The sequence below is a fragment of the Sander vitreus genome, chromosome 16 (assembly GCF_031162955.1).
Source record: "Sander vitreus isolate 19-12246 chromosome 16, sanVit1, whole genome shotgun sequence".
Taxonomy (NCBI): Eukaryota; Metazoa; Chordata; class Actinopteri; order Perciformes; family Percidae; genus Sander; species Sander vitreus.
Genome location: NC_135870.1, coordinates 10,731,788 through 10,758,569, shown reverse-complemented (window position 1 = coordinate 10,758,569; position 26,782 = coordinate 10,731,788). Strand labels below are relative to the sequence as shown.

Here is a 26,782-nt window from a genome sequence, read left to right as displayed (position 1 = left end):
TGTAATAATAATTTATTGATAGTGTAAAAAGAAAGAAATGTGAAGATTTTAATGAAAATCTGTCACTTATTTTTTTTCTTGTTTTTATATATACATTATAGGATACATATATTTTATATAAATGTATATATTGTGCTTTGAGGTGTTAACAGGAGATATGTTGCCATGGAGACGAGTTAGCTGTTGCCTGACTGCTTATATTTCTTCACATTTTTGACACATTTTTTCACCTCTGAAAAAAGTGATGCTGCATTAAATTCTAGCAGCTCCGGGTTGTACTGTAACCATGATTACTTTTGATACTGAAGAAAAAGCTAACACGATGATTATGAGGCAAAATCTGTGTCCAAGTGGATTTATGGATGCTTATCCACAAAGCACTGTTTGTTAACTGCTGTTCTTACAAATAAGAACAATAAATTCAGGAATAACAGAGGGAAGAATTTTACGTGACAGTAGCCTTAGGAGGAACAGATATGAGAATGCCAATATATGCACTGCACTGAGTGTACTGGACATTGGCCAAATAACATCCTAATCATCATCCTCATGGTGGATATTAAAGGATGCATACTGATGCAAAGTTTTGTTTAAAGGATTCTATGTGAATCATATCCATGCAAGGAATAACAAATTCTGATAGATATATAAAAGATAATGCTTTAAACTATGACTCTCGTTTTTTTTTTTTAATAGAGGGTGCATGCTCAGGCCATTCATTCATCCCATTAAGCCTGGCTATATCTATAATTAAACAGAAGTTTAACAGTTTTACCAGCTGAATGGAAGATGAATGGATGTGCTTTGTTACTGTAGCACACTGTAACTCACAGAACAGCAACACAGATTTTAGAAAGGTCCACACAGCTTTTTCACAGAGCTTTCAACCACATCCCATGTGACCATCAGGTCATCTTTTAATAGACTTAAATACAATATATAACAAGTACCCAAGTGTCATACTTCAGTCAGTGATCAAACTCCACTTGCTGAAGAAGACTGTGAAATGTGGTTGAAAGTTATGGAAAAAGCTAGTACATGGACCTTGAGTTGAGATTGTGTCAAACCATATGTAATTTGCCTATTCTCAGCGATATATAAAGTACTGAGACTATAGTCAGATCACATATGCACATATGTAGACATTATTATTACAATATCTACTAATATTACAGTACATTACATTCCCTGCATGAATGTAATGGCTCTGGTCATTATGTGACAGGCAATGATGCTCCTGTGATGATGTAAACAAAACTTTTGTTGTCATCCTACAAACATGCTGAACATTTAATACCCCTGAATACAATTACTCACATTAAATGAAGCATAAATGCCTAATTGAGGGCAGTGTCTCTCTGATCACAGAGCTCCAGATCAACTGAAGCATGCATCACCCCTCCAACCTTGGTGAGCCCGGCTTTCAAAAGGTAACGGCAAACCACCTTTGGAATTTGAGCTGTGCTCAATTTGAAATTGGGAGAGAGGAAGAAATATAATTCATTCATGAGATTTTATGAAAGGTGTTTATAAATACATTTGCTGACAAATGTAATTATAAATGTTATTGTGGTATTTTCACTATCGATTAATCTGAGGATTATTTTCTTGATGAATCAACTGATCGTTTTGTCTATTGAATATCAGAAAATTATGAAACATGGCCATTCATAATTTCATAGAGTCCAAGGTGATGTCTTCAAATGTTTTCTTTTGTTCACCCAACCTGGAAAACTCAAATGTCATCAGTTTACTAATATACATGACAAAGAAAATCATAACATCCAGATTATTTGTTGATTAATTTTCTGCCGATCAAATAATTGATTAACCGACTAATTGTAGCGACTGAACATGCAAACCTAAATCAATGTGTCTTTAATATGAGCAAGGTTTTGTTAGTTATAAAAAACGACACATTTATTAACTTGTCTATCTATCTATGTCCATCTATGAGTACATAGTCATGCAGAGAAGTCTGTCTTTTGTATGATGGCTTTATGACCAATAACTGGATTCGTAGGTAATGAATGGAAATCCCTGATGGCTACACAGACTGATTTTTCACCTGGCCTGTAACTGCTGACAAACACTATACCTGAATACTCCACAACCTTCTCCATCACTGCTTCGTCTTCGAAATCATTTCTCTATTTTCTCCCTTGATCAAATTGTAAATGAGTAAAAAGCGCCCGTCTCCATCACGACACACACTGTTCGACAATAGAATGACACACACTCGGTTTTTTTAAATGACAATATGTCTTTTATTTTCTATATTCTAAAGGTTTATTATTTACAAACAAAATAAACAAACAAAAATCAAAAGGATTTTTTGACAAACACTGTTTGTCTGCATATTGTTGTAAGAAAGTTTACATTTATCTTTCTTTCATCTGTATCAAGTAACCAACTGATTTTCTTTTTCTCTAAACCTTGGATTACATAAATGAGCTGAACAATGTCCATGTGAGTGGCATTTAAGAGGACCAGGCAGCTCACCGTAGCTTTTGCCCCTCTCTCCACTGCGCATATCATCAGTAAACATAGGAAACCTGTGGTCATCAAAACCAAATAAGCATTTGGTTTGTCCTCTCTGTGCATTATTATTAATCTCAGTTCCTTTTTGCATCTCTTCTTTTTATTTTCTCAAACCAATAAAACAACAAACAAAAAGAAACATACAAGTATATGTGCTGGTTTGTTGAGAGTCTCTATACTGCTAATATGTAAGCTCATTAGTTTGTGTTTTACATCACCATTAATGCCCATTCCAGTATGTTAGTTGTGATTGTGAAAAAAGCACATAGTTGGGAAGCTCTCCCTCCAAAGGCAAGTATCAAAAACAGCACAAAGCAACAGTGCTGCTATCCATCTTGACTGTGTACTAGTTCCTATACACTATGGCATATTCACGATTAAGCGCTCTTCATTGTAAGTAGAACATCTCCCCCTCATTTAGAACCTCATACAGGATCAGGGCAGCACAAATTCTCGGGGATATTGCTCCCTTACTAACTCATTCAACTAACCTAGCCAAAATAATCTGTAACTTTTTTTTATTAGTAAATCAGAAAGTGCAATTTAAAACAAAGACAATGAATGTTCGCTTTGGCCAGTTTTCTTCCACACATCAATATTCAACCCAAACATCAGTGGCTAGCTATACAAAGGAAGATATAAAGGTGCTCCAAATGTGTACAATGTCTCATTGAGCGTGATATTACTGCTAAGGATTGCACTTCTCTCTTCTTTTTTTTTAAACTGTACATGACCTCATTAAATATTCTATATAGCTTGACTGAGAATGTTAGAAAAAACCTGCCTCTAGAAGTTCACTTTGCAAGTAAAGATACCAATCGGATAAACTGAGACATTTGGCCATCGTTGCTTACTCCTTTCCTGTCTAAAAACACTGAGACATAAAACACAGAGTATAGTCAAAATGAATGAATGCGCAGTTATGTGCAGAATTGCCCCCCGTAGGCAGCGAGCTCACACTCATAACAAAAGGATGGAACATGGATATAGTTTAGGCACAAATACTTAAGAATGTCCATGTGAAAAGTCAATGCTTCTGTTCACACACAGATAACGTCAAGGCAGACAGACAATGAACAAAACATAATCTAACATTACATGTAACGTCAACATTTTTGAGATAGTATCTTTCTTTTTTTTTTAAGTATTTGTGACAGTGCATGCTTTCATGACATTGGTGGGTTGACTGTATACACTATCGACACAATCTGTAGCGAAGACGTAATCTTTTTAAAACGGTATCTCAGAGGGCTTAGTCACTTTGAACTGATGGGATGTTTGGTGCCATGAAAACTGTGACTCTAAATAGAAATTCTGCATGACAGCAGATTACTTTTGTCACATTTGACTCACTGTATATAGACCGCAGAAAGGCCTCGTGCGCACACACGACAATCTACTGTATGTGCAGGGGAAATGGCCTGTAAGCCGTAACGACTGGCTTATTTTAGACGAGTCATCAAATACTTTTATTATTGTAAGATTAAAATATTCGAAATAGCTCTTATCCTTTTTGATAGAGTCATAATATTCTGGCTTGACCTTGCTTCCCTGCCTCATCAGTCCAGGTCAGTTTAGAGTACCTAAGCCCACATAATGGATTTACATGAGACAGAAACCTTAATGCAAACCAGCATTTCTTTTTCTGACTTGCAGCAGCACAAAAACACCTCTTGGTGAAAACGTCCCCCCTGCACACTTGAGTGACTGCATACCTGACGTCTTTAACTTAAAACACGTGAGTTGGAAATGTTGTGCCAGGCTCTTCGACTACAGAAATTGTGATATGACAGCGTACAGTTCAGTTTTACTCAAGAAGCAGATTCAAAAAAGGTTTGATGAATAACAAAAAAGGTAAAACTCTATTATAACCAGCGCTAATAAATGGTAAATTGATAGTTAATTAAACTTTAGTTAGTAGTTATTTTACTGTTAAAAATTAATACTGTTTACTAATTATTAATGATGCTCTACTTTGTTATTTTAACAGTTTATCATTACATTTTATACATTATATTAAAGGTGCCGTAGGTAGGGTTGCGAAGATCCAGGAATTAGCCAAAACATTTGAACATCAACAACTTCTCAGTCCCTCCCCCCCTTTCCGCTAAAGCCCAAAGCGGTCTCCTAAGCCCCTCCCCACACAAGGGAGAATGAATGCGTGTGCATGAGCAGTGATTGACATGCAGTTAGACACCCCCCTGGCCCTGGCCCTGATTGGTGCATCTGAACAGAGAGCTGTGGATTTTTGCAAATCGTACTACAGGCTGTAGGTGGTGCCAGAGGAGCCGGATTTTTTTTTAAATTACCTGCTTCATGTAGTTCTACTCGAACATAGGGTCAGGTTCAGCAAATATGACAGAAAAGTTAGTTTTATAAGTCTTACCTACTGCACATATTTGATAATGATTACCAAATAATTTTAAAACTTTTAAGAAATCGTTTATAAACCGTCAAACATTTTTTGGATGGCTATTATAAAGTTGCATCTGATGATTATAATACCTCGTGAATGGTTAATAAATACATATGTAAGGTACCTATAAACATTATTTAGATAACTTTTATCAGTGCACAAATAATCAAATAATAATCTCTTTTACAGATCACAGAAAGATATTTAAAAGGGGCCAAATTAATGTTGCCTGATGCTTTAAAAAACACTTATTAATCAATAACTAATGATATAAGATTAGTCGCAACTTTATAATAGCCATCCATATAATGTTTATGGAGGGTTTACAAATTCATTATCAATCATTGACAAAGTATTATTTTACATTTATAAACTAATTTTATATTACACTCAACTAATGATAGCATAACAAATTATAAAATTACTGATAATCAGTATGAATTTAATTTAGTACATTATAAATCATCGTTCATTGTTTGTTAAAAGTTAAATAACTATGAATTAAAGTTTAATTAACTATCAATTTACCATTTATTAATGATGTATGATGCATGTTATTATAAAGTGTTACAACCACAGAATCATTCTTACAATGATTTGGGAAATGAGGCGAATAAAAAAAGACACATTTACTTTTAAAAGGATGACTTTGAAATCAAGTTGTGTATTGTAGGTAAATATTGTATATGTTTACTTGAAATCAAAAACTATATTAGGGCTAGGAATAGAATACAGAGAGAGAGAGAGAGAGAGAGAGAGAGAGAGAGAGAGAGAGAGAGAGAGGGATCCCCCAATCAGGCATTTCTCAGCATCAAGTAGTGCTCGCTATTGCATTAAGGTTTGTTTATCTCTTATGAAACATATGTATTTTGTCACTAAACCTTTTTCGCATATAGATGATATCCAGGTTCCTGATAGAAGTAAGACATTGTTATGATAGAGAATGCACCACACAGTATCTGTAAATACTAGATCTACAAAACTATTTACAGCACACATATAGGTAATCTTAATGTCACAGTCTATTGCATAATGGTGATAATCTTTAGTTTATAAATATTATAAATATACACAGAATTTTTAAGCAACATAATGTAACATCTCAGCCTCCTGAAATTAGAAATAGAAAACAATAGCATCCATCCATATCTTTCTCCACACTCCATTCCCCTCAAAAATAAACAAAGAAAGCAGCATTTCTATTATCTATTCCCTTTGGACCCATAACACTGTCACGGTTTGTATGTGAGCCACTGTGGGGATATAGTGCCTCGGCATACTGTATTTTTGTTGCTGAGAGCAACATAACACTTAGTTACAGTATCTGCGTTGGTTTCTGAGATGAGGGTTCAGGAAACTGGTATTCTGGTAGATTCATTTCGTGAGTGTGTGCTTTTGGAGATTATTTGTCAGAGTTGTTTGCATGTATTATTCCACAGTGGTGCCTAAAGCTGCTTAATAGGAGAAGATAATTTTTCTCTTCCTCAATGGTAAAAAAAATAAATAAAATGAAAAGAAATAGTCGTCAGAATCTACAATGCATTCCAGTTTTAAAAAAACAGAAAGCAAAAATAAAATAAAATAAAAACTTCATACATTGTATAGAATTCTTTATATTTCTCAGAAAGGAAGACTCATGTTTATACTACAGCTTTTAAATTGCCATTGCCAAATATTCTAGTTGGATTTTACACACACACACACACACACACACACACACACACACACACACACACACACACACACACACACACACACACACACACACACACACACACACACACACACACACACACACACACATACATACAGCAGTGTATATATATATATATGGCGTAAAAGAAAAGAGATGTATCTGTATAATATACATTCTTAAGTTTAGGGAAACAATGTGTCTAAAATATAATACAAGGGCTTGTATGTACAGGATTTCTATGAGGTTATTTTAGAAGAAAATTGTAGAGAAACAAAAACGCTGAAGTTCCTCATCTTTATCTCTTTTGTTGCATCTCCACTTTTAAAAATGAATCGAAACATATTGAAGTTTAAAAAATGAAAAGGGAAAAAATGGGATCATAAATTTGATGCAAACCGCATTTTGTCTTGCTCGGTCTCTGTACTGCTCAGGACAGAATCTCTCCTAGATCCGGGGGATTCCCTGTGCTGGGTTGAGGAGGAGGATGATGATGCTGCTGCTGCTGCTGCCGCCGCCGCCGCCGCCGCCGCTGCCGAGCGCACCGGGGGCAAGGCTCCTGACGACATCTGCCGGAATAAATTGACACGCTGTGGCACTGTGGTGCGGATGCCACTCTGCAGATTCATTCCCTGGATCGCTGCCGCCGTCGGTGGCACGATGGAGGCCAGAGAGTCTCCTGAAGCTGGGTGCACTCTGGGCCCCAGAGGTGTGTCATGTGGCAGTGATGGTTGGGAGGCCGATAAATGTCTGACATCTCGACCCAAGCTGCCCGACTGCAGAGCCTGTGTGCTCTTGTGGATGTCTCCCCGCTGAGGTGAAGGGACCTGCTGTTGCTGAGGTGACGGTTGCTGCTGCTGCTGCAGTGCTGCAGAGGCTGCGGCTGCAGTTGATGCAGCGGGCTGCTGGGCGAGCTGCTGCTGTGTGGATAGAGGTGGTTGAGCCGTAGATGGCTGCTGGATAAGTGACAGCTGGGAAGCTGTGCGCGAGCTGTACTGAAAGCTCCGGCTAGCCAGAGGGGTCTGCACGGGTGGACTACACATTGCAGCCGTGAAGGAGAAGGGCGACATGATCGCTCCTTGCTGCTGGAGTGGGGTCTGTGGGTTGATTGAGGATGAATTCAGGCTGCCATGGGAAAGACTGGGAGCAGGGTAAACCCCGTGCGCCGCAGCAGCAGCGGATGGCAGCATGCGGGCAGCAGAGGCATTGGCAATAGCTGAAGCACTGTAGGTCAGGGGAACAGAGGACTGCTGGAGCTGATTGGTGCCGAAGGCAGTGGCGAAGGGAGGTTGGCCTGGTGAGTTAATGATGGAGTTTCCTGACATTGGTGTTGAGTTCATCCCGGTAACTGACTGCTTGCGGTCCACCATCATCACCATCTCCCTGTCCTGACGGATAATCTGCTTCAATATCTCGTTCTCCTGCGTGTTGAAAACGCCGGCGTTCAGATCCTTCTGGAACTTCTGCAGCAGCAAGGAGTTCTTCTTCCCTGTTGGGGTGCAGTCAGGAGAGGTGAGCATATACAGCAATGGCAAACTTTGGTTGCCCTTAACCACAGGAAAAGGGCAGGATTCATGACAGTAATAATAAAGATGCAGCTTGTATGTTTTAGTAGGAAAAAACCTAAGTGCATTTGCATTTTTTGTCACCACATCTTCAATAGAGGAGCTTCATCCTCTTAATTCCACTACATTTATATATTCACTCCACTAATTTCAACTCTTTCAATCTTACAAGCTGCATCTTTTCATGTCCACTAAGGTTCGCCATATTGAATATAAAGAGTGAAGGACATTGAATGGTAATGACTATGGGAAATATACAGTTTGAGAGGAGTGAAGGACATATAAGGAGACAAAGATTACTGACGTGATAGCGCAGACAGTGAAGGTGCTGATGTGGACGAAGAAACACAGAAAACTACTGATGAGTTGTACCCACACATCACGTTACTGGACAGTTTTTGTCGAAGGAAAGACAAAAAGTCTAAACTCTAAGAATATTTAAAGCCATGTTCTATTTAACAACTCTGTTCATCACAAGCACAATTAGAATAAGCTTTTTCAAAAAAAGAATTATAAACAAGGTGACAATAAAAACAGGCAAAGAAAGCGACAAAGATCTATTCCTAACACACTACCACAGTGGGTACAGTTTGTGAATATAATACATTAAATACATTAATTGGGAAAACTAAACTTTACTCATCTTACCACAGAATGCTTTTATCTTTATCATTAAAATTTGCATGGAATTGTCTAAAGATTTATATTTATTTTCATGAATAAAATGTTTTGTTATACTTTAGTGTGAATTTTGTCTGCAAAATGTAATTATTATAATACATTTTTTCCTTAATACGGTAAACAAATTGGTTTTTAAAAGTGCTTTATTGCTGCCCTATAAAGGGCATTTTGAGCCCAGAGGCCTGGAAATCTTTCCCAGCTTGTTACTAGTCATGAACCATGACAATAAAAGCTTGACAGATGGCTTCTTAAAACACCGACCACTGTTGTGGCTTTGGGAGCAAAACTGTGGTAAAATGCTAAGTGGTACTAAAAGCATGAAATATGTCTTGAAACTGGTCTTTTGTAGAAAGAATTGCCACATTTGACAATAATAATGAAAATTTGAATCTATTAACTTCTTTACTTTGAATGAACTGTGTCCAAATCTATTTAGAGGATGTGTTTCCTGTAATTACTGTTGACCTTGTGTATCGACAGGCTGTGAAGCGCTATTTGTCGGTAAAGAAGACAGAGTTGACTTTTAGTGTGCTGAAGGCTTTAGCCACAGTCAATCAATCATTAAGCCACGTCCTCGAGGGCAGAAGATTTCTGCACAGAGTTTACAGTTGAGTAGCGTTTTCTGGACGGCTTTCTCCTCTCAAGGCTGCCAACAAGCCATGCATTCAGCTTTAAGGCAGGATTGATGTTATGTTTGACAGCCATTTTGACTGCAACAGACACTACAGAGTCGGGGTTGACAGCTAAAACTAGCACCACGTACTGACTATGAGACTACTGTTAACTTACAAGGCTGCTTTGATTGCATTTTTAAAGATGACAGGGTTAAACTCTGTAGGTTGGAAGGACAACACATATGTATTATTTCTCCATTATTTGCTGGTAGTTAGAAGCAGGGGTATTGTTAGGATTTCAGGGCAACAGGCATCAGTGTTGCCCTTCTGGCCTCTTTTTATTTCTCTCATCCTTTAATCTGTCTGACATTTTATCCTCCTCTTTCTCTTCTCTTTCAGTTAAAGGTGTGCAAAAGATAGACACTTGTCAAACAATATAACAGACTTTTAGAGCTATATGTACACTTACATTTAATGAAATATTCTATGAAATATATAAACACAAACTTACTTTAACACCCGAGTTTGATTTGTACCCCAATACACACCTTGTTCTGCATGGACCGTTAAATAGTTTTTTACAGTGCACATCTCCACAGAATGAACTCATAATAAACAGACACTTCAAACTCAGACTTGTATATTTTCTGCTTAAAATATCCTGGACTGCTTTTCCAATGAATGCCAGTAGTCATGTCTGCAAAATGCAGTTTACCTGTTTCATAAACTGACTTTGGAACATAAAAAATAGTATCTATTAAAATTAAAATTAAACAGACAGACAAACAAACATTAACAAAATGTAAACACAACTTATGGGTAAAGAAATGTTTGTTTTTTTTTTTTACATACAAAATTTTGAATTGAAATCAAAACATGATCAGCTATGGGTCAAATCACCAGTTGAAAATAATATAATTACAGTATTGTAAGTAATGTGTCTTTCCTGGCAATAGAACCAGTGAAATTAGTTAAATATACAAACTTTACCAATCAATATGATTAAAAAAAGATTAATAAGTAATTAACCCATATCTGACATCAAAAACATAATTGTTGTAAAACAGTCTAAAAGCCAACCAACACACCCAACAAAAACAAGCAAAACACAAACATCATAATGTTCACAAACATCATATAAATATGGATTTGTTAAAAAATAAAATACACACATTTTGAGATGCTTTACAGAGACACATTTTTCATTCTGACTCACAATACAATTTGATGTATAATTTCACCAATAATTTGCAATAAAGTGTTTCTTTTCTTTTATGAGTCACTGCAGGAAATGTGTTTTTTTCAGTTTCTTCTTGTTGAGGGTTAATGTAAGAACTTATTTGAGAGAGGATAACTGGTGTAAAATGTGTGAGAAAATGATTCGTAATGGATTAAATAAACTTTTGCCCTCCACATGTAGTCAACTTGACAACTTTGATTAGTGTCAGAAAAGCTTAAATCTTTCCCCAAATTTTTCCCCCAAAAGACTTAATTCATATTTCAAGCCAGACAATCAGAAACAAACTTTTTTCTTCTATTGGTGAAAGCATGAATAAATAATGAAATGGGATTTCTGCATGTAACAAAAAGTGTATGTGGCATTGCATTAGTAAAGGTTTTACTAATAAGCAGACAGGTTTTGTTTGTGAATACACTTTGAACAAAGAGTTCAAAGATTAAATACAAATGTCACACCAATACAGCTGAGCATGTGCTCAAAGCCCACTTAATTATTCTGTGAAAATCTCTTACAAAATAAACATGGCATGTGACACTGAATGAGATATATTTTGTTTCTTTGATTGTCTTAGTTGTTGACATTTTGAATGTGTCCATCAAAACATCTGCAGGACTGGTGTGGGTGACTTTGAGTTATGTGTTACTGATGCAGGAATTAAACAGTTGATGTAAACTCCAGCAAAAGGGCAAACTCTTGGAGGATGAATTTGAGACCGGATCCATTTAGCAAGCCTTTATAGGTCAATTTGTCCCTGTTCGAATATTGGAATTGGAATAAAGTGTTTACCTGATGCCTACTCGTCGGCCAGGACACTCTTGAAAACGAGATGTGCTCGTCTCAAGACGGACTCCTGGTCAAATAATTTTTAGATAGATAAAAGATAATGTCAAATGTGCAACACGTTATTGGTTTCAAAGCATGGTTACTTTTCTTCTTTCCTTTTTAGAGCAAGACAAGCATGTAACCAAATGCAGTTCATATATAGAAACGATACAACCAGCACGGATCATGACAAAGTATCTTCCCTCGTATGAGACAAAACCCCCTTCATGGTTAGTGTGAAAGGATGGATCAAATCTATATCACTCTGAGGAGTGTCAGTCAGAGTGGGCAGCTTTCGTTTTAAAACATCTGGTGAAAAGCTAACTCATCTTGAAGCTCTCATAAAAAGGGCAAATGTAGATTTGGACTGTTGAGGCCAAACGGCATACAGCATGTTGTGAAGGGACTTCACTATAGGGCAAATAAAGATTTTTATTTTATGCTCGTCCAAAAAAAATGCAACCTCGTCTCCTGCAATTTACGTTCATATGCAGCTACTTCACAATTGGTTAGTAGACACAGTTCAGACAGAGCGCTTTTGAGCAGCCTGGGGCGGCTTTTTGTGATTGTTTTCAATGAGGGTGAAGCGTTTTGCTCGCTGCTTTTGCGTTGATTTTGCAATCTGCAAAAAGCTCTTTGTCTGATCGGGGCCTTAGTGTTCAGTTATATTGCAAAGAAGTAGGAGGACATTCGTATAGCACAGGGGAAAGTGGGGGTGACGAAAGCACAAAGCTAGAGAGATGGAGGTTTGTGTCCCGTATTAAACTAGAAATCAGTATTGTCATTTGTAAAATTTAGACCGAATTTTTACCCGAAACTAAGTAGTTTGATTTGTCTTAACCATACATTAATGGTGTTGTAAGATAAACACTGATGGTGAACATTTAGCATATTTGTCTAATATGAACTTTTGCAGAAATGGTTAGTATAAATTTTGGTGTAAACATTTTGCAGATGTTTTATCAAATATCTTGTTATAATCCAGTCATCATTATGTCCCCCATTCATATATGAACGTAATTCTGAGGAGAAAAGGTTGTCTCAACAGTGACACAGATCTGTTGTTGAATTGTGATTGGTTATTGTTCGTTGCTTGTTGCTGACTTGCCTGACACTACAGTATTTCAATGTTGAGTCAACACTCAGGTTGCAAAGCAATTCAATACTGACGTGCCTGTGTCAGGCAAAATAATACACAAACGCAAAGCCATGACAAAGAAAAAAAAACAACAGATAGAAAAGTAGATACAGACTGCAAGCTTTAACCACTGATATGAGACAACATTGGCACACTGTCACTAAGCAAATTCAAGTTTAGCTTTGTGTTTAGGTGATACTGTTTTCTGGTTAATATAATAGGGAAACACATCACCAAACTTGATTGGCCTCTAGCGTTGTCGGCAGGCTTAAAAGTTTGTTTGATCATTAATGATAATGAGCTGCTACGCGTAGCAGCCATAAAAAAATAGTAATATAACCCATAAATCATTTTAACAGTGGTTTATTTAACAAATTCCATTCCTTCCTGTGTAAGAAATAATCATAAGCTGTAAAATTCATTTTAGATTTTTCAATTTCGGTGTTGCAAAGGAGGCGTTCTATAAAACATGAACAATTTTATTTTATTCACCTTCAGTAACCTGTCGCCTTAATAGCAAATATTAATTTACTTGGAGAGCCTCCACCTGCACTTTAAAAATTAAGTTATGTGTTTGCTACATGTAGTCACAGGTGAAAATACACTAGTCAAACTTCATAACGTCCTCATATATAGTCGCTGAGCTACAAAGAAAACAATAATGTGCTAGAACATTCAACGTGTGCTATTCACATCTGTCCATCGATACAGTGTGTTGTAATCTGTACCTTACTTACTTTTGTAAGTAAGGTACTTGTAGGTTTGACAAATTACATTTTTTAATAAACGGGTTGAGTAAGACGATGATACCAGATCTTAAGATACGTACGGTAGTATCTGTGATCAACACATGATGAAAAAAGAACACTCGCTAAATTCTTCTTATTGCTTGAATGAGACACTGAAATGTACTGAATTATTATTGTCAAGTTATTAATATATTAAAAGTAATAAAAGGAGAACATTTCATAAAGATACATATTTCTAATGAAGCAAAGCATTAGCGAAGACAAAGACAAACTACTACTTCCGTCAGTTAAAAAATGATCCCTTTAGACAACTCTTTCATATTATCATAACTTCTATGCATTTAATTTATCAATATCTCAGTTCCAATCTATGTATTAGAGCAGACTGAACCCCTTTGAATAAGGAGTGGGAGAATGTGCAACATAAGGGTCAATGCAACCAATTATTGCCCTGTTTGTATCCCATACATGTGCCCCTTTATTTCACTGTAACAAATGTGTCTGAACCATTATCACTTACTCTACTATAATCTATCTGGCCAAGTTCTTCTATAAATCAGACATTGAACATAAGGAAGCATTGTTGATGAGGAGCTGAATGAAACTATACAGGGTCCCGCCTGTTGGCTGGACCGGGTAGTTAGTGTCTGAAACAACTCCCTGATGTCACCTGGCCCTGCTCTTTGTTTCGTTTCACAGGGTCTGGTTGATTTTGAGAATTCTAATATGGGGTGGGGGGCTGCTCATACCCAGGAGTGCAGATGAGTGGAAACAGGGCCAGACACATGCATGTGAGGTTAGCTTCCATCCACTCGCTGACATCCAGTGGGGGGGTCAACTCCAAACCAACCAGGGGGCGACCTGACTCCCTCCCGGACAGCGACATGCACTGCCTTCCAGTTAATCCAACCACAAAACGCTACTTTGGTTCTTTAGAAGGATTAATTCTGGTTATAACAAATTTTCTTTAGTGTTATTTAAGACAAGAAAGAGACGGAAGTGTAAAAAAAAAAAAGAAGAAAAAAAAAAAAGAGAAAAAGAACAAGATAGCATACAGGTCATGCAGCACAAGATGGCAGACACAATGCTTTTATGAAGAAAGACGGCAAACAAATACTGATAAAGACAAGACAACAAGGCACGATGACAGGCAAGAGATTCGACCAATCAGACAGGTCAGGAATTAGATGTAGACAGGTCTTACCAATGCGGTCCAATCGGTCAATGGCGACCGTTTCGAAAGCGCGTCGCATCATGGGGTACTCTTCTAGCACCTCATTGAAATGATCAACAGAGAGGGAGAAGAGTCGACAGTAGGTGTCTGCACGCACGCTCGCAGTTCGTCTGCCCTTGGTGAGCAGACAGATCTCTGTATGGCAGGAACACAGAGAGACAAAAGAGGAGGACAAAGAGTGAGAGCACGGAAAAATGTGACAGTAAAAAACAGTAACAGAAGTGTACAGTGCAGAGGGACGTTAACGAAATCATCCCAGTAATTGCAATACAGATTACCATACAGATGAACCTCGAGTACAAAAGAAGCAGAAGCTAATGTGAATGTAAATAAAATGAGAAGCCCATCAGCGGTGCTGTCACTTGCATTATACTAAGACAATTCATCATCCTGCACAGAGCTAATGGTCCCATAATATGATACAGTAGTCCGCTTTAAAAAAAAAACTGTCAGGCATCACTGCATCAATGTACTGCATCAGTTCTCCAATGTAATGGATAACTAAACAGGGGTATGGTTACGTAGCATTCCTGTTCAGCCACTGTAGTTTCTTACAAGAAGAGATGTGAAGATAACACATTTGCTTTGTTATCGTTAGAAAAATCCAATTAAAACACTTGACCGTGCAGCTCCCCTCACATCAGATAATAACATAGTATAAACATCTTGTTTCCTGTGTGTGTGTATACGTAGCTACATTTACCTCTAAAATTAAATGTAAAAGCACTATACACACTCAATTACTGAGATTACAAAAGACAGATTGTCCTAAAAGACAATATATGCCTGTAATACACACACATATGAATGGGACAATAATCGATATGATTAGAAATCTCAATAAACAAAGTAAATGTAGCAATCCAGCAATGTAACAAATACATTACCATTACAAGTAACTCCTGCATTTAAAATCCCACTTAAATAAAAGAATATAAGTACTTCAGGAAAATGTCATGCATCAATGTGTAAGCAGCATTTTGCTGTTGTAGCTAGTTGAGCTGAAGCAAGTTTTAAGTACTTTATATTCAGTTAGGTAGTTAAGCCCAGTGGTTCCCAACCTAGGGGTCGGGCCCTTCCGAAGGGTTGTGAGATGATTAATGGGGCAGGAAAGTAGAAGAAAAAAAACAAGTTCTGCTACATAAATTTGTATACATAAAAAAAAAAAAATCTTTTGCTCATTTGTGAAATTATGTGAAATATTAGATCTTAGAATTTGACCTCATAAATGAAACCACCTGAGAAGTTTAGAGTAAGAATCTCTCTCGGCTGAACCGCTAAGGGGCTCCAATTAGATACTGTAAGGAGTCGAAATTCAAAAAGGTTGGAACCACCATTTCATTTTCATTCTTATTATCATGATGGGCTGGGCAGTGGTCCTTGTTATAACTCTGCTACAGCAGATCATAAACAATCATATCTCTGACTGAAAATGTTACTTTGGATGAAATCCTGGCATTGAAATTGCAATACAGAAATTGGTCATTTTTTCTTAGCAGGATGCTTATCATTGCTAATACTTATTCTAGTGCTAAAATCTTTTGAGGAGCAATTAGATGATTGCAAACAGAACTTATGTTGAGAGAAAAAGGTCATGCTGTTGATTCAGCCTAAAGTAATTGGACCAAAAATGTTAGTGACCAATATAGAAAATAGAATCCAGTTTCTACGATATAATGATTAGACAAGATGATTTCATACAACATGTGTTTAGGAAACCTAATTCAGAATTGCTGGCTCAATGGTGTTTTAAGCCCCCAACATCTCCTTCCAGGCAGCGCTGCGACCGTTGACTTCAAGGCACCTAACCCTAACCTTAACCCTAACCCTAACCATTGCCTAATTGACTTCAAGGCAGCGCTGCGACCGTTGACTTCAAGGCACCTAACCCTAACCTTAACCCTAACCCCAAACCTAACCATAACCATTGCCTTATCCTAATGCCCTCCAGGCAGCACTGCCTGGAAGGAGACGTTGGGGGCTTAAAACACCGATGGACGAATTGCTGCTGGACCATTTACTGCCTGTAAAAGATGTGCAAACCAATATGATTTTCCTCACCTGAGCATCTTATGTAGCTAGCAGTAAATAAATGAATATGTGTGCCACTGTAGATATGTGATGGTAACACCTGACATTCACAGCGTCTAATTTAGGGTTTTAGTGAATCAGTGACACAAGGCACAACTAAGTTCACAATCTATCTATCCGCCCCCCATTCCTTCAGCGTACATTTTTTCTTCTCTTTATAAGCTTCTAAAACAGTACCCGTCTTTTAAGTATCTTCCCTTAGCTTCTATTCAGTGCTGTTCAACCACCAACAGCACTCAACCTCCACCCACATTTGCACTTCTGTCCAATCTACAGCACAAATCCCATCTTCATTAAATCATTAAATGTTAACTTGTCGTGATGACTTTGCAACACCATGAGCTGTCACGAAAATAGAGCACAGAGTGCACAAGATGTGAGAGCAACACTCAAGCTGTGGGTGTGAATAAGGTGTTAGTGCTGTCATAATGAAAAAGCTCCCTTTAAGTGGTACCTCTGTTAACACAGGAAGAAACAGAGAAAAAACTACACAGAGAAAGAAATGTTTTATTCACCCCGTGAGTTCCACTCATTCATTCTAGTCGGTGTTTACACAGCGCATGCTCGCCGACCAGATACTGTGTGTGGAGCGGACCAACCCGGACTCCCTAGTTATTGTCCTTGGAGACTTTAATAAAGGGAACCTCACTCATGAACTCCCTAAATATAGACAGCATATTAAATGCCCGACCAGAGAGGAGAACATTCTGGATCACTGTTACACCACAGTCAGGGATGCTTATCACGCAGTCCCCCGTGCTGCACTGGGTTTCTCTGACCATGTCATGGTTCACCTGATCCCCGCCTACAGGCAGAAACTAAAGCTCTGCAAACCTGTAGTGAGGACATCAAGGAAGTGGACCAGTGAGGCTGTGGAGGATCTCCAGTCGTGTTTGGATTCTACTAACTGGGATGTGTTCAGGACTGCTACCAATAGTCTGGACACAGAGGCTGTAACGTCATACATCAGCTTCTGTGAGGACTGCTGTGTTCCATCAAGCACCAGGGTGAGTTACAACAATGACAAACCCTGGTTCACAGCCAAACTCAGAAGGTTAAGGCTGACTAAGGAAGAGGCGTTCAGGAGTGGGGACAAAGACAGATTTAAAGAGTCGAAGTACAAGTGTAGCAAGGCAGTGAAGGAGGCTAAACGACGGTACTCTGAGAAGCTCCAACGCCAGTTTTCAGCGAACGACTCTGCGACTGTCTGGAAAGGACTTAGGCAGATCACCACCTATAAGCCTAAACCCCCCACTCTTTCAATGATCGACACCTAGCCAACGACCTGAATGAGTTCTACTGTCGATTTGAAAGACAAAAGGACAGTCCTAACACCATCCCCCACGACACCTCCCTAAGCTACAGCCACTGTGCTTCACCTCCACCTCCCCCATCCTCCGGCACCTGGACTCCGCAGGAACCTAAACCAGGATCCTGTGGACTTCAGCTCTGCCTTTAACGCCATCATCCCGGCTCTGCTCCAGGAGAAACTCTCCCAGCTAGGCGTGCCTGACTACACCTGCAGGTGGATCACTGACTTCCTGTCTGACAGGAAGCAGCATGTGAAGCTGGGGAAACACATCTCCGACTCACAGACCATCAGCACCGGATCCCCTCAGGGCTGTGTTCTTTCCCCCCTGCTCTTCTCCCTGTACACCAACAGCTGCACCTCCAGTCACCAGTCTGTCAAGCTTCTGAAGTTTGCGGACGACACCTCCCTCATCGGACTCATCTCTGATGGTGACGAGTCCGCCTACAGGTGGAAGGCTGACCACCTGGTGACCTGGTGCAAGCAAAACAATCTAGAGCTCAACGCTCTAAAGACAGTGGAGATGGTTATGGACTTCAGAAAGAACCCAGCCCCACCTGCCCCCATCACCCTCTGTGGCTCCACAATTGACACTGTGGAGTCTTTCCGCTTCCTGGGAACTACCATCTCCCAGGACCTCAAATGGGAGCTGAACATCAGCTCCCTCGTGAAGAAAGCACAACAGAGGATGTACTTCCTGCGGCAGCTGAAGAAATGCAACCTGCCAAAGACAATGATGGTGCACTTCTACACAGCCATCATTGAGTCCATCCTCACATCCTCCATCATCATCTGGTACGCTGCTAGCACTGCCAAGGACAAGGGCAGACTGCAGCGTGTCATTCGGTCAGCGGAGAAGGTGATTGGCTGCAATCTGCCGCCGCTGCAGGACCTATACGCCACCAGGACCTATACGTCACCAGGACTCTGAAGCGTGCTGGAAAGATTGTGGCCGATCCCTCCCACCCCGGACACAAACTCTTTGAGACACTCCCCTCTGGCAGGATGCTGAGGTCCATCAGGACCAAAACCTCACGTCACATGAACAGTTTTTCCCCCTCTGCCACTAGCCTTATCAACAAGGCCCGGAAACCACCCTGACACTCCACCTTCATGCCACTGTTCTCTCTATGCTCTTTGCTCTTTATTTTTTATTTATATCTTTATTTATTCTTTATTTTTAACTTAATACATACTGTGTAAATATACTTATATTGTTTGTACCTATACTTATATTGTTTAATATTCAATGTAAAGAATGTGTGATGTGCACCAACAACACCAAAACAAATTCCTTGTATGTGTTAAAAAACGTACTTGGCAATAAAACCCTGTCTGATTCTGAAAGAAAAACCTGCTTGTTACATGTAGTTTCACAAAGGGTGGAGAAACAGAGGCAGACACAAAGACAGATTGTGAGTGGTCGATCCACAAGTTTGCATGATGCTGTGTGGGTACATCCAGAGGTAAATGTGTTACATGACAGTGGAATATAAGGTGATAATTTGTGGGCTTTGCATGTGCTGGTAAGCAGAGCGCAGCTAGATGTTTCCCACTGCTTTTAGTCTTTATGCTAAGCTAAGCTAACCGTCTTGTAGTTCTAGCTTCATTTCACACACAGACAAGAGAGTGGCATCAATCTTCTCATCAACCTCTTAACAACAAAGTGGATAAGCATATTTCCCAAAATGTCAGTTCTTTGAAAAGTATAATTTGGAGAACTTTTAGCAAGGCATGCAGGATTTTTTTTGCCAAGGCGACCCAACCTACCAGTATGAGTCTTTAATAAAGCAACAAGTATGAGAACTCTTGCCCGCAACCCAGATTACACTAGCAGCAATCGGATTACAGGCATATGTGGTGGTAGCCGAAGATTTTGCCCTTCATTTATGTTCCATTTATACTCAAAAACATCAGTGAGGCGGACACCTTGCTCCACCAAGCTCTGTTGGATTCAGGTAGCCATATCACTACATAACTAAATGTTACCAGCAGTAGAATATTGGAGCAACAGTGGGAGACAAAACTTAGTTTTTTCTCCTATTCTTCTGTTGGAATAGCACTTTCAAACTGCACTAATTCATTCTGTCAGGCTGAACTGAACTCCAGTTGTGAGTGATTGCTGTGTGAAAAGATGAAAGTTGACAATGAGATGACAGGAAAGATTGTATTTTTAGACTGTGATTAGGTCCACTGTTTTAACACTATATACATTCATCATACTGTACATCAAAATGTTCAGCTACTGTATTCTCCTACTTTCTCTCAAAATATGAATGTGTGGCTTACTTATGATTTAGGTGCTTCTCAACTCAAGTAGTCAAGTAGTTACTCTTACTCAACTTTTTTTTATTCATGTTAAAAGTACTAATAAATTAACAGCATTAAATCATGTGTGGAATGGACATATTTTGCTGTGTGTGTGTGAGAGGCAAGGCGCTCTTATCACTTCACATTATGCAGTTTAACATGTGTCTGTTGCCTAGCTACAAAGCATCACAGTTGACCCCAGGAGCATGTGTGGTAATGTGCCATCCCTTTGTGTGCCACAGAAATACTCTTATGGTAACCAGCTCCCCTTCCCCTTATCTTTACATGGTTGTGAGCGAGGAGAGCGAGAGTCCCATATGACTAAGACATTCAAGCCCAATAGGGATTTTCATGTCTTTCACTGCCCTAGCAGTATACTCTATCAGTCCCTTAGCCTCAGAGTGACTTCACTACAGAGCTGTGTGGTACCAATATGTAATCTTATTCACGGAGGCCCAGGCCCAGGAGGTGCTTCGTGACCTACTGTCCTCATAGATGTCCTGCTCATGACTATGCTAATAGTTTCTTGTGGCTCGGTTTTGTTGCTTGCTCTGTCTCCCTCTGAGTCTGTTTTCCTGGTTGTAAGGGGAGTGTGAATCATCTGAGAAAAGGGGGGAAGTGAGGTGCCTGGTATGTACAGCCAGCCGCTCCCAACACAGGGCTCATCTACTAATGCCATACAAACGGGTAAGAATACCAGCTGGGCAGAAGGCAACAACAGGTGGCCGGGCACAGACAGAACACAGCAAAAGGAACAGTGTGCCCTTTATTATTTGGACAGATAAAACACTGGATTTTAATTAAAAGATTAAATGGTACTCTACTGTATGTTCTCTGTATGTTTTTTTTTCTCCTTTTCATTGGACTGATTTTAGATGCTGATGTTTCACTATAAACTCTCCTTCAGCTTCCTGCACTACTTATTGCACTTACAGTATAAACTCCTTTGTATTCTTCTAAATCAATCTGGACCCAGCTGTTATTTGTGAATCTCTGCACTGAGTGAGAGCACACCAGACAGCAAACGCATCAAAATTAGAGTTATTATGTTGTGGTACAGAATAACCTTCAAAATGTTTTAGACAAAGCTTGAAAAAGATAATCCAAAAATCCCTATAAAGCACAAAGCGTCTAGCTGCCTCAACACATTTCCTGGATTTATAAATTTGGTCTCCAGAGGTCAATTTTCAGGGGAGTGGTTTGTTGAGACTTGTGGTAGTTAACAGCCTAGCACTTTATAGCCAGCAGGAAGCCTAGTAATCTGGTAACAAACTGTTGGTGACTGATAATTTGTTGATTTCTAAGTTGAATTGTCAAATATTCGTTATTTCCAGCTTCTAAAATGTGAGGTTACGTATATGATGTAAACTAAATTTAAGGGGGGGGAGGGGGTTGTGCTGTTGCTCAGACAAAACAATTTGAAGTGTTGGCTTGGGCGTTCTTCACTGGGTTCTGACATTTCACGGACTAAAAAGGTTAATCAATTAACTGAGAAAATAAGAGATGAATTGATAATACAAATCATTTTTAGTTGCAGCTCTATTCTAGTCCTATTCCAGAGATATTTTGCTGATTTAAATCCAGCTTTGTGTCATGGCAGTGTGGGCAGTGTGTGCAGATGACCGGTGTTTCCCTCAGCGCACCGAGCTCACGCTTCACATCATCCCGATCTCGGCGGACCTCCATGGGGCTCCGCAGGGTTTTCTGCCATTGAGGGACGCCAAACACTGCTCATGTGCACACTGCCATGACACAGAGCTGGTTTAAAATTGGCAAAGTATCCCTTTAAACCAGATGTTTTGGCCAGTTGGGGAAAGCAGAAACAAGTTGTGAACACAAGATTGACATATCATGACTTTCAAGACAAACAGCTGTTTAATTACACATCAAACACATATGGAGCAACACTATCATTTATTTGTAGTCATGAATGCTACCCGGCCACCTGACGAGCGTAAGTCCAATATTCACTCACTTTTAGCTCTATTTTTGGTCTCTACCAACTCCTGAAGGAAATATCTGTCTGTTTAGCTGCTAAATGCTCCACTATGTTCACCAGCTGGAAACAGCAGCCTGCTGCAGCCAAAAGCGATGCTATCAGAGCGGTGAGAGTGAACCAAACATAAAGTTTAGGATTCATTACTAAGGGTGACCCCCTTTCACATGATATTGTCATTTGAAACATATTTAGTATGAAAATATGGACTACAGTCGCTTTAAGATAATTATTAATGTGAGTCACCAGAGGGCCACCAGGGGATACACAATACTAAATGTTTTAGCTTCCTGAAAGACTTTTTGTACTGTACTGTTTATGCTCTGTCAAAAGCCTTAATTAGAATTTAATTGATGATATGTGAGCATCTAACTATCAAAATATAGCATTGCCCACCACTGTTCAGTCTACTCTAAGCCACCAATATTTCTTTTTATCCTCTACTGGAAAAAATAGCCAGTTAAACTGTTGCAATTTATTTTCGTTTTGTCTGAAATTGTTTGATAGATGCACTCACACTCACTGCCACTACGATCCATTTGTCAGAGCCTTATTGGCCAAAGGTTTTTATCCTGACATTTTGGCTTAGTTTTTTTAAACAAGATCTACTTGTTCTGTGCCACAATGAATCTTTAGCAGAATATCTCTTGAGCTTCAGCTCCAGAGGATTAATTGTTTGAACAGCACTGCAACTGCCACATATTTTACTATATGACATGTCCACTCTATGCAGAATTTAAAACACACCCAATCCCATATTTAAAGCAAGTTATACACTTATAATGACATGACAGCAGTCCTGTGGTTTGAACAAGCAGGAAGCACTGCCTTCCCTACTCGCCTGTGAGACATGAACTGCATGCAGCAAGACACACCAAAGCGAAGGTATTCTTAGACTCCTCAGCATTCTTTCATAGTGGGGATGAAATATGCAAGAACCTCTAAAATAGGAAACTTTGCTTTGCTTTCACATTGACAAAATCCGCAGGCAGACATTGTCGTGTCTGAATAAACAACGTGCAATGAAATTACATTTGACATTTAAAAAATGTATGACATCTGTAATGTTTTGGAGAGGGAATGGGACTTGTCCCGAGAGAAAGAGAGAGGAAGACAAAGAACAGGCTGAGGGAATAGCTCCTGATTTTACACAGAAGGAACGACTAGCTGCTCTTGTTAGTGCCAAGTTTATGCAGCAGGAACGAATAGAGGGGAGAAGAGTTCATGTGTGTGTGCGCCTGTGTGTGTGTGTGTATGTGTGTGTGTGTGTGTGTGTGTGTGTGTGTGTGTGTGTGTGTGTGTGTGAGAGGGTAAGGGTGGGGGAGGATCCTCTGTGTGTCCTAAGGGATGCCAGTTCCATGCCTTGGCCTACTCCAACTACCAGATGAGTGGTTACGTAACTGTAGAAGCTGTCTAACGTCCAACACTGGTTAATGAGAATCTAGATCTACAATAACTTAACTTCAAACAGCATCAAACGCAAGACCTGAGGCTAGACTCACGTCTCAATATATAACCGTATGAACATACTGTAGCACACGTGCCTGTCCGTATGGTGTTCTTGCATGGCAGTACCCACATGTATAATTTGTGTTTGCATTTTCATGTAGAAAAATTATTATTTCAAATTGTTCTAACCTCCAAAGTAGGATCCATCTGTCAGCTTCATCTCCTTGCTGAACTTGGTGATGACACTTGCAACACCATGTTGAATGAAGTACATCTTCTTCCCGACCGTGCCTTCTCGGATAATGTAGTCATTGGGTTGAAAGACCTCAAACTTTAACTTGCTCAGCATCCCCGTCACAAAGTTGGGGTCCGCGTTGGCAAACAAAGGCATGGTGGCCACGAGCTTACGGCAATTAAAGTTGACAATTTCCTGGTGGAGAAAAAGAAGAAAGTGTTGGTCAAACGGATGAGATCATCATGTCATAAATAATTCTGTACTTTCCACCTACAGCTTGAAAATTGAGCATCAGTTTTGGTAGTCTGACACAAAACACCACCACAAATCCTTCATCTCTGCTGCTTTTATCTGCGGGCATAAATGAATTGGATGCATATTGCTGCTTTATCCCTAATACTTCTAAAGCACTTCCCATCACTCTTGAGAAGAAACTTTTTGGCACACGAGTCAGATCCTGATGAGTTTGACCTCTGGTGCCGGCTGCAGGCCATCTTTCCGGTCTCATCCTGTCCCCTCAGACCCAGCAGGAGATTAGGAGCTTGTTGTCTGTTTACCCACACATCTCTGTTGCTGTGCAGATGGAAAGCTGGGGCACTTGGCATTTGCGGTGGTGTGTTGCTGACCCCCCATGAGGGATAACTCTCCTCCAGTGACAACAGGACATCATCAGAGAGATAACCAATCTCTGGGACGCTCGCAAAGAGATGTTAGCTTAGCCTCAGATGCCGGTGTCAGCTAATGCTATGGGGCTCTGACCTCAATCATGCACCAGAAGTAATGAATTAGATAGTAAGCAATTTTCATGCCCAGCCAGGAGTCCTCTTGGGGAAACAATCTTTGGCTATGCCTATTTAAAGATTTGTCATATGGAGGAGAATAAGAGGCAGCGAGACAGAAGAAAGGAAAGGGGGGGATAGAGAGAACAGCAAAACAGTCTGGCTGTTATGTTATTTCAGCCCATTACAAACTGCATGGATTTTTTACGTGTTTATATATATATATATATATATATATATTACATGTTTTGTTTATTGTTTATTACTGGTTTTGCTGCTCTGAAAATCACCCTGCAGAAATGTAACACTGTCTGTGGTAATACAGTACAGCGGGGGCTGTTTGGAAAATTCTTCCTGTTGGGGCATTAATGGACATCTGAAATCTCAACCACAGCTGCTGAAAATGCAATTTTCGTTTTCGTTCATATTTGCTTGTGCGTCTTTGTTGACCAGATTTTCCGATACCAGAGCTTATCAATTGAATGCTTTTTGGCAGCAACAATCAATTATTAGATGTTGGAGCGTCCTTGAAAGCAACACCATGGAGAGGTTTTCCAAGTGGTTTCTGCCCACAGCTGCAGCACAGCCGCAAACTGTTCAATGTGATGGATTAGTTTGGTCAAACACATGTGAATTCACTGCAAGTTGATTTCCATAGCCTACCAAAATGAATAGAAACCAGTAAAGGGTTCCTGGAGAGAATTTATAGACACAGTAATGGAGCAAAATATATATATAAAAAAAACACTGATGTTAAGTCTTACGTCTTAGCAGATTCATTTTAAATTAATTATACCATTGTCAATAGCTGCACACCAGGATGTTTAACTGATAACTTTGCTGTAAGCATGATTACCTTTGACCTACACACCAAACCCAAAGCGGTTTAATCCACTGAAACGGAGTTGTCATGTGAATCCCAGGCAGTCATAATTGCTTGAGCAGGCTCATTCTGGCACACCTGTTTGACAAACTCATGCCAAGACTTGTGATGAATGACATGCCAGAATCAGTTAAAGTATACTTGGGCTGATTTCATGGCCCTACTTTGGCCCAAAGCAAGTCTGAGTGCTGCTAAGTGGAGCTGATTCTGATCCCAAATCGACTTATAAGTCAGCACCCCCAAAAAGTGCTGGACACTTAGTCTGATATGATTATAGGAGTTAGCAAAAGCAAGCTCATTGAGGGAGGTGGCACTGGCACTCGCATGAAGGTTGGCATTAATCATCTAGCTTTTTCAAAGGAAAGTCAAAGAGCAGAAGAGCTGAGTGGTGAGGTGTAGGTACCGAAAATGATCTAGCTAAAACCTGGCATAATTGTTGATGGATGCAGTATTCAGTAATCTTTCAAAGTATTTTCCTTGCTTTGTTTCACTCACTGTACAATTCTGACACGTTCTAAGCCACACTTTTGTAAGCTGCTTCTGATTTTGTATGTTTTTCGTTGGGTTTCTTGAAAACTGTAACAAAATTAGATAATCACACATGCTTCTATGATAGTAATTATGGAAATAACAATCAACCCTCAAGTGACCTAATCATCTAATGGATGTTCAGACAAAAACCTTCATTTTTAGAGACTGGGAATAAACAAGCCACAATACCCATCATAACTGACATATCTTAAGAACAAATATTCAGGTAAATGGAGACGTAAGTTAGATTATGTGCCCTGTTTTTACCCGTCTGTTCCATGGGCATAGCTTTCATTGTGCAACACTGTCTCTATGCAAATTTTTATTTTGCTTGCTGTGCACAGTGGACCAATAAGCCTGTAAGATGATTATTTGTAGTAAGCCATACCTTTAAATCCCTGCACCTCCCCGTGAGTGTCTAAAATCTTCCAGCAACTCCCCACCCCACTGCATGGTGACTTAATGGGGCTACATGAGAGATGGTCACGATTCCTACACTTGCTTTG

At 39.5% G+C, this 26,782-nt stretch overlaps 1 protein-coding gene across 1 annotated transcript in view; it reads right to left on the bottom strand.

The window, feature by feature from the left end:
- Positions 1-2,270: 2,270 nt before the first annotated feature.
- hcn1 (hyperpolarization activated cyclic nucleotide-gated potassium channel 1) overlaps positions 2,271-26,782 on the bottom strand; it is a 73,783-nt gene continuing 49,271 nt past the window's right edge. The window contains exons 6-9 of the mRNA XM_078272121.1: positions 24,038-24,278; positions 14,664-14,828; positions 8,018-8,139; positions 2,271-7,900 (exon numbers count right to left, since the gene is read on the bottom strand). Coding sequence (XP_078128247.1) covers positions 7,031-7,900; positions 8,018-8,139; positions 14,664-14,828; positions 24,038-24,278 — 1,398 coding nt within the window. The 3' untranslated portion in view covers positions 2,271-7,030. The remainder of the gene's footprint in view (positions 7,901-8,017; positions 8,140-14,663; positions 14,829-24,037; positions 24,279-26,782) is intronic.